Source organism: Coenobita brevimanus, chromosome 61 (assembly GCF_032717465.1).
Source record: "Coenobita brevimanus isolate Jiangsu-jjx chromosome 61, ASM3271746v2, whole genome shotgun sequence".
Taxonomy (NCBI): Eukaryota; Metazoa; Arthropoda; class Malacostraca; order Decapoda; family Coenobitidae; genus Coenobita; species Coenobita brevimanus.
This window is the reverse complement of record NC_137014.1, coordinates 42179846-42188978: the sequence shown is the minus strand read 5'-3', so window position 1 is coordinate 42188978 and position 9133 is coordinate 42179846. Positions and strand designations below refer to the sequence as shown.

At 43.0% G+C, this 9133-nt stretch overlaps 1 protein-coding gene across 3 annotated transcripts in view; it reads left to right on the top strand.

The window, feature by feature from the left end:
* Window positions 1–2526: 2526 nt before the first annotated feature.
* Window positions 2527–9133, top strand: part of LOC145403543 (saccharopine dehydrogenase-like oxidoreductase) — an 84012-nt gene continuing 77405 nt past the window's right edge. For all 3 annotated transcript variants that reach the window (XM_080275217.1, XM_080275216.1, XM_080275215.1), the window contains exons 1-2: window positions 2527–2575; window positions 6772–7019. In XM_080275217.1, coding sequence (XP_080131343.1) covers window positions 2541–2575; window positions 6772–7019 — 283 coding nt within the window. In that variant the 5' untranslated portion in view covers window positions 2527–2540. The remainder of the gene's footprint in view (window positions 2576–6771; window positions 7020–9133) is intronic.

Genomic DNA, 9133 nt, shown 5'->3' with positions numbered 1-9133 from the left:
CAGCACCGCCACAATGGCCACTGTACATGTGGGGGAAGGAGCCGCTACTGTACGCCCTTTAGCTGCTGCCCTTAGGAACTGCGGAACAGCCACAATGGCCATTGTACGTGTGGGGGAAGGAGCGGCCACTGTACGCCCTTCATCTGTGGTTCCTGGGGTTCTCCCGGAGGAGAAGGTTCCTTGCGCGGCTGGCCCTCCACCTCTCGGCTGCGTGGGACGCCCTTCTCTCTCTCCCTCCAGGTGTGGTTCACCGGAGGTGCTGCCGTTCCAAGAGTGGTGGCGTGGTCCTGTCCCGGTCCTGCAACCTACCCCTGGGCGACCCCGGCCCCTGACACGCGCCCGGCAGAGGAGGTGCTGCAGTCTACTCCTGACGGCGCCCCACCCTGTAGGCGGCCACAGCACCCGGACTCCCAGGGCTGGCCAGCAGGCCCCAGAGCAGGGCCGCTTGGGCCCCACTCCCCCACGGCCATCTGCCCGGAGTAAGAGGCGGCAGGCCCGTCTCCTGGAATTGTTTGGCCCCAGCCCCAGGGGCCACCTATCAGGTTGAGGCCCCCAGACCGGAGGGCCTCCCTGCACCCCACCGACGAGGCCCCAGCACGAGGGCCACCTATCAGGTCTAGGCCCCCAGACGGGAGAGCCTCCCTGCACCCCCCTGATGAAGCAGCCCCGGGCGACGACGCCCCTGCGGGTGGTTCATTGCCTCCTGCAGGAGGGCTCCCCAGAAGGGCCCCCTCCCACGCCCGGACGCCACCTCTGTTAGCCCAGGAACCAAGGGCATAGTGGCGACTTCAACGCCTCTCTTACGTCGCGCTAAGTCTTAACCACAGAGACAGGAGTGAAAGTGACAGTGGAACAGTGAGGGCAATAATAATATAAAGTGACACACAGATACATGAATGCCCAGGCAGAAAGACAGGAGTTAAAATGACAGTGGAACAGTGAGGGCAATAATAATATAAAGTGACACACAGATACATGAATGCCCAGGCAGAAAGACAGGAGTGAAAGTGACAGTGGAACAGTGAGGGCAATAATAATATAAAGTGACACACAGATACATGAATGCCCAGGCAGATAGTAAGGATTAGTAAGTACGGGCATCAAGACGATCGGATACAAGGAAACATTGTGTCTATACCAGTGGCTGGCCGAGAAGAGACAGAAACCAGTATATTAGTGTCGCCGCGGCTAAGTGACAATCCCGGGTGCCGCGACTCGCGCCATAACAAGTGTATAGTAATATTAACCAACCTGACCCTTTATTCCATCCACCTATAGTACATCCGGTCCAGAATATTAAATGACAATTATGCTCAAACTATAATACTGGTGTTATGCTCTAGTGACTAACAATCTGTGTATATCTGAATATTACCATGCTCTACCCTTGATGTATTTGTGTACTTTTGTTTTGGGAGGCCAACTCTGTTATTCTGTCTATTACATATCCAGTGTCTCTTTGTTCTTATATTGTAAGGTGTGTTGAGCTAAGACAATAGATGTGTTAAGGTGTACTGCCGAGTTTTTATGCCCTGTTCCTTTGTGGGTGTTTTACTTCCAGTCCGGAAAGAGGACCCCGCTCAGTCGCGTTTTCAGGACGAGAGGTCGAACTAAAAACATCCCGCATAACATTTTCACTGCACAAATCTGTAACCGCCGACTATGTATGTCTTGTTTGCTGAAGGGTGTGTGTGTGGCAAGAAGCGCCACCTTCTTTTGTTGTAGATATACTCAGTAAATCTTTACTACAGTAAACATTTTCAATCTTACTTTTCGGCCAATCTTGCGCAAAGAGCCGGCTGTGAAAATGAGGGAAACTTCGAAGTGACGTCCCCTTGGCTACACGCAAACAGATACTACCCTAAAGATTTTCAGGTATTTTTACTAATTTGTTTAATAACTTATACAGGTTGTTTTCCATTAAATGGGGCTTACCGTTGTTCATATTTATATAGCTTAACTGGTGCCTCTGGAAAAATCACAAGCTACATTACTGAAACATGAATAAAATGCTCCTTGAATACTGTTCTTTATCCTGCATTGCCACATATAATGATTTTTTTTTTTTTACTGCAGTCTTGACAAAGTCGGCAGTGATCTATCCGATATCCACCATACCACACCGATATTTGGCAGTAGACAAAATTAATATCACTCACCGACTTGCTGATAAGGCGATGCTATATGTCATCACCTTCGGCCAGGGCTGGTACTGTTATGTTCACTGTATTCCTTTATAACTCTATAGTGCCCCCTACTCCTGTATGTAATACATCTTACGAATGCTTGTGTATTTTATACATAGAGTATAACTTACTTTTATCAAAGCATATGTGACTGCTTCCAAAAACCACGGGGGGGCCGTATATAACTATTGGCTGAAGAAGGTGTGTGCCAAGACCCACCACTTTCTTTTGTTGTATTAGCGCTCTGTGCCTTTTACAACAATAAATATTTCAGTTCAATTCAATAATTTGTAAAATTATTTTTGGCAACATTTGTGATAACGTCTCACGTCTGTTCGTTTGATCTGCTCGAAGATGATTTCATCTCTCTCACATTTAAACCGTCTTAGGTCAGTTAAATTAATTGGGTGACGGGGCATTTGTGTTATGTATAAGCTTAATACATTTAACGACAAGGAGGAACGATTTACCGTTTTCTGTCGTTTCCATTAGTTTCTGCTGGTCAGATGTAAACTACACAGGTAAGGTGAACGTGACGAATTTTCAGCCATAGCCTTTAATCAGTATTGTCATTCTCTTTGCCATGCATCATAGCTTTTGGGGATAGATGTGTGTTTACTATGGACTAACCTGAGCAACAGCATTTGCTAATTTGAGCTAATGCGAAGTGGGTGGTACCGTAGTTTTGGATATTCAGTTACTGAAGTTTGATAAAATTATAGTACATATAACCGAATGATTATCGTTTAACATATCATTAAAGATATCCATTTTCCATGTCTGTGAGAAGTGAATTGAAATGATAGAATTTTGTACAATGCAACTGCTTATGTCATGCCAATATACACCTTGGATGATACCTTATCTCGAGTAAGCGAAGACATTGTGATGGTGACTAACGATTAGTTACCGTAGTACTGTACCGTGAATGCAGAAAAGACAGTTATTCAGAGATCATAGGAAAAGTACTACATATGACTCCTTGAATGCTGAAAAGACAGTTATTCAGAGATCATAGGAAAGGTGGTATATGTGACTCCAACACTGAAGAGATTGCAGTAAATTCATCTGGAATTTCCTGATACCTGCACAATCCTGGACGTGGGTTGCAGTATTTTGGTGTGGCATAGGCGTATTTTGGTTTATGTCTTAAAGGGTCAAATAATGCCAACATTGGCAGTATAATTGCCATTTATCTTCAAAACTAATATATAACAGTGGATGTGGGGAAAGACTTTGTAATACATTGTGTACCGGTACAGTGAATGATGATTTTGGCCGTTAAAATTACTTTATTCTCTTTAATTTAGTATTTACTAATTAGCATCCATGTGGTGGTGTACATTTACTAATTATTTGAATAATAGGAAGCACCCAGGTTAACAGTTTAGGTAGTGGAAACAAAAGGGTATTGCCAATACAGTACAGTTGCATTGGAAGTTTTACAGTTATGTGCCATACATTTGCCCCTTGGTGGGTTAAGGCATTGACAGTATTTGGGCTGTTATATCAGTTTTCCCGTATAAATAGATACTGGTATGTTTTTTGTGTATTGACGTTGTCTTCCAAAATTAGGGGGGGGTGGATCTCAAACTCTGTGACTGCTGTTGCAAAAGTTTCGTTTCATATGGTATTTAGGAAATACAGTATGGGGCCTGCTTATACAGCTCATAGCTCAAAGATCTATCTGAAAGTGTATATATCGTGTTGATATTAGGTTTGTGTAAGTTAGGTTAGTGCTGCTCATTTTAATGTAGCTGTAGCTAACATTGATAGAGCAAGCTAAAGTAGTTTCCCCTAATTTTTTTTTTTTTTCTAAACACTGAAAAAAAAAGCTTTTGTGACAAGAGTCATAATGAAGAGCCCCCCCCCCCTCAGTTTGGTCAAACAGCATCAAAATACACACTGGAAGAATTGTGTACGTGGTAATGAGCAAAACTGAAAATTTATTACTTCCGCCAATAAAGTTGGAGGAGTTTATGTATTCATCTATGTTTGTCTGTCTGTCTTTGTTCAGATGATATCTCCAAAAGTTCTCAATGAACTTACAATGAAATTTTGTGGAAGGATGGGCCATGGGCCAAATAAGAAGTGATTAAATTTTGAGCCGGATCCGGATCTGGAATATCCTGCACATAATCTGCAAAAGTACTCAATGAATTCAAGAAATTTTGTGGAAGGGTGCACCATGGGCCAAGAAAGAATTGATTAAATTTGTGGGCGGATCCAGATCCAGATCCTGTCTCCATGTACCCTATCCGGATCCTTTTGAATGGCAATAGCAGTGGTGGAGGTATGCACTCCCTTAGTGCTTTCTTGTGGCACTTTGCAACCAGATGCCTTTACCCATTCCATATCGGAGCCTTTGTCAACTTTTGCACCCGCAGTTCCAAGGGTGTAGGAGGCTGACTGACCCCCCGTGCTGGCCATTTTCTTTTTTTCTTTTTTTCCCCATGAATAGACCTGAAAACTGATTAAAATAAGCCTAATGATAGCCTAATAAAATTGCTCACATAGGCTGTTTTCTGCCCAAAACATGTTTTTTTGTCCACCATGCCCAGATTTGCATCAGATTGCTATTTTCAGATACTGTCAGTGGCTGATGTGGATAGATAGCCCATTTTGGTGTGGAGTGGGTGGATGCATGGAGTATTTGTAGTATTGAAGTGCAGTGGTTTACATAATGCGACCTTAGTCGGAACTACGGTGATGTGAAGTTAGGGTTCCGTGCTAATTTTTTCGTATTTTCACTTTCACTTTTATTTTCTTATTCTGTATTATATTGGTATGAGGCACTATAAACACTTGTGCTGCACACAGTCTCATTGGTTATGGTAGGTCACACATTTCTTATGTTATTTTTCTTACATAACTTGATTTCATGATGTACTGTACTTACATGGATGAGATGGAGGGATGGGGTGGAGAGGTATATGAGAGAGGGGGGTGTGAGTTGGGAGCAGGGCAGTGAAATGGCGGGGGACAGGGCGACTTGGAGGTGATTTGTTTGTGGCCACCCCAAATGGGATTGAGGCATCTGGCAATAGATAGATAGATAGATAGATTTTCATTATGGTATATAGAATGTTTACAGTCACACACACTTTCCCTGTTCTTCTGTACAATAATTTTCTAATGTTTGGTACTCTTTGAGGCAGGGTTCTGTACATAGGCTGACATGGCAGTCTTTGCATTCATACCTTGTGTCTTTTTTCTTGCTCTAAGGCTGTCTTGTGGTGTTGGCATACATTTTACATCACCACTGACAGTTTTTTATGGCTTCTGTACTAGGTATACTAGGGCAGGCTTAAATACTTTTGTGCCTTTGTTTACAAAACTGTGTCCATATAGCCTATATATGGACTCGGTATTTTGTGCCAGTATAGATGTGTCTGTATATATATATATATATGGACCCAACATTTTGTGCCAGTACGGGTTTGTCCGTATATATACGGACACGACACGGAATGGGTCAATGGTAATGGCATTGGCGGAGGTATTTGCTCTCTGAATGCTTTCTAGTTGCACTTTGCAACCAGATACCTTTATTAGCATCAGACAGTGACTTTGTGGGATCATCATCAACTGCCCAATCCATCAGTCAATATAGTCTGTTTAATCTCATCTGATAAAGATCCCAAACCTCTTTCAGCTCTGTAAATGGCAAAATGTGGTTAGATTGAAGGCTACTTTTGACTAGTAACCAAGGAGACTCATTCCTACCTCATACCTAAGATCTATCACATTTCATACAACTATGACCATGAATTCAAGCAGGATGAATAATATAGTTCTGTCAGATGAAATCAAACCAGCCATAGCATGTTTTCTAACTCAGCCTTATGATTTAAGGAGTGCCTAGTACTGTAGTTCAGTTTGAGGGAGTAATCTGTAGCTTAAAACTTAAATTTTTATGGCATTACTCAAACCTGATCTGATGAATGCAACAAGGTAAAGCTCATCCATTGTAAGACAACAGTGCTTACCAAGTAGATAGCTAGATTAAAGATCTGTTGTTTACACATATACCAAGATACAGATACTGTACTTTATCTACTTGTACTGATACATAAATTTTTAAAGTATCTGTTCATGCTTGCATTTATCAGCCATATTCACATGATGAGCAGTGTCCAAACTGCACAGTCTCTTACAGCATCCCTGTTGTAAGCGTAGCTGAATTAGCTTGGGGCTAGTGAAAATAATTTGTGCAGTAAAGTATTATATGTTGCAGTAATGCATGTGATTAAGGAGCAAGTTACCATGGGCTTGGTACATGTTTATTTTAGTTCTTCCACTGTAACTTGATGGGGACTTTTGTCCTTTTGCAGTGTTAGCTGGATAGCGGAAAGAAAGAAATACAGTATACCACAGTTCTATTGTTTTACTGTATATCCTTATATACCACTGCTTTGTGACTAGCACCATATTTTACTGGTATTCATACTGCAGCTCAGCATTTAGGATGGAGAATAAGGAATTTTAGGCTAAGTTGAATTGAACAGTTGTCACAAGCATAAGTTTATGAATATTATACAGAACTTATAGGTATCCAAAATAATTTACATTTTCACCTCCCCAGCTACAGCAAGATAGCAGCACAGACACTATACAGAATGGCATCCCAGGCAGTGAGTGGTGGTCGCTACGACCTGGTGGTGTTTGGGGCCACAGGGTACACTGGCCAGTATGTTGTGGAGGAGGTGGCTCGCGTGGCCAGGATGGATCAGGAGAGGAGGGGAGAGGGGGCTGCACCTCTGAAATGGGCATTGGCTGGACGCTCAGAAAACAAGCTGAAAGATGCTCTGGCCACTGCAAGGAAAGAACTGGGTAGGGTGACTTGTTGATACAATGTAACGGTATTCTTGTAATACCAGTATAGCACAGTTGTGACCCGTATTTTCTGCTCACCCTTTTCCCCAGTTCTTAGTTGGAGGGAAATTAAAGTCTGAGTGTAGTAGTAGTTGTAGTAGCTAGTTGTTCCCTAGGTAGTCTGGCTGAACAGCCCCGAGTCCCTAAGGAAGGCCAAGGCTGAGAGCGGGCTTTCCCACAGAGCTCTCAAGGAGTGCATGTTGTGTTGTTGGCACAGGTGCTTATGTGCAATGCTGTCTTCCATAACATGCTTAATAGTATGGGATGCTGTGTTGCATCCTGGACAGGCTTCAGCAACGAAGTCATCCAGCCTCTTCCGATAACTCAAGAGAGCTGGATGATGCCCACATCTCACCCTGGCCAGGTGGACCCAGTCCTCACGAGGGAGGTAGGATTCAGAAGGATGGATATCAGGAGGCCGTGCATGCAGCTGTGTGTTGTCTTTGAGTGACTGAATGGAGCAGCGGGTGATTTGAGCATGGATATGCCTCTGGAAGCTGGTGTGAGGTGAGTGAAGGGGGAGGAATGACTGTATCTGTGTATGATATCGTGTGCTGGGTGTTGTTTTGATGTGTTTTGGTGTGTGTGGATGTGCTGCCATGTAGTGTAGTGGATGATGTGGGTTTATGGAGGCTGCAGCAAGAATTTGGGTGCCTCTCATGTCTAGATGATCCTTGACTTTAAGGACATTGGGTTTTTGGTGTAGGTGGTCTGTGGGTATAGTAGCTGTGCAGCCTGTGATTATTTTCAGGGCTTTGCTCTGTATGATCCGTAGTGTGTTTTAGTGAGGTTAGAAGCCCAAGCAGATTTCATAATTCATCACTGAACATATATATTGTTTGTATACTGTGGCAGTGATTTCTTTTTTGTGTCCAAATGTTGTATGGACAAGTGACCTTAGAGTGTTGAGTCTTGGTGTTAATTTATTTTTAATATTTGTGATGTGTTGTTTAAATGACATTGATGTATGTTATACCAAGGCTTTTGTGTGTGTATGTGTATGTGGTAGGGGAGTGTTGTTTATGGTGAGGTGTGGAATGTAACTGTTCTGCCATCCAGTTTGTGAGAAGGGTCACTGTAGATTTCACTGGGACTATTGTGAATCTGTTTATGGTGAACCATTCATGTAGTGTGTTTAGGTAAAGTTGGAGGATGTGTGTGGCTGTGTTTGCATTTTGGTGTGTACATGTAAGTGTTATGTTGTCTACATAGGAAGCAATGTGTTATTTGTGGTGTGTGGGGTGTGGGTATGTCGTGCATGTATAGGTTAAACAGAGTAGGGGACAGAACAGATCCTTTGGGGTTGCTGGTTTGTGAGGTTTCTGATGTTCGATGACTGACAGTCAAATGTTACATGTGCACATCTGCCTGCTAAATATTTGCCAGCCATTTTTTTGTGTTACTGTTCATGTTTATGTTGAATATTTTGTTTATGAGGTTGTGGCGGGGGATGGTATCAAACACTTTGTTAATGCCTAATGTGATTAGGAGTGTTCTGTGTGGTGGCCTAGCTGATTTCATGCCATCAAAAACTCTCTGTGTAAGATCTATAAGAAGAGTGTTTGTGAAGTTTAGCAGCCTAAAACCATGTTGTGATAGGGCTAGGGGGATGTGAGGTGTAACCAATTGTAATGCCAGTCATTTAGTGACTTTAGAGGGGGTGCAAAGGAGTGTGATGGAGCGGTTTGAGGAATGTAATGTGGGGTCTTTGTTTGGGGATAGTGATGGTAGTACCATACTTCCAGATGTTGGGAATTATGTTGTGTGAGTAACTGTAGTTTGATATATTGGTTAGTGCTTGTGGTCCAAGGTGTTTAAGGTGTATTTTGCTTATGTTGTCTGGGTCACAGGCAGATGAGGGCTTAAGGATGCTAGTAATGTACTTAGTCTGATTGTAAGTGAAGGGTTCAAAGTCTGGGTCTTTGGGGAACTGTCTCTTGCGTCAGATGACACATCAGTCATCGCAATGGGTGTTTAGATGGCTGAGGTGTGAAAAGTGATTGATGAGAGTGTTTGCTTGTTGTTTGTTCTGTTGTTGTGATGGCAGTGTGTGATTGTGTAGTGTTGCGTTG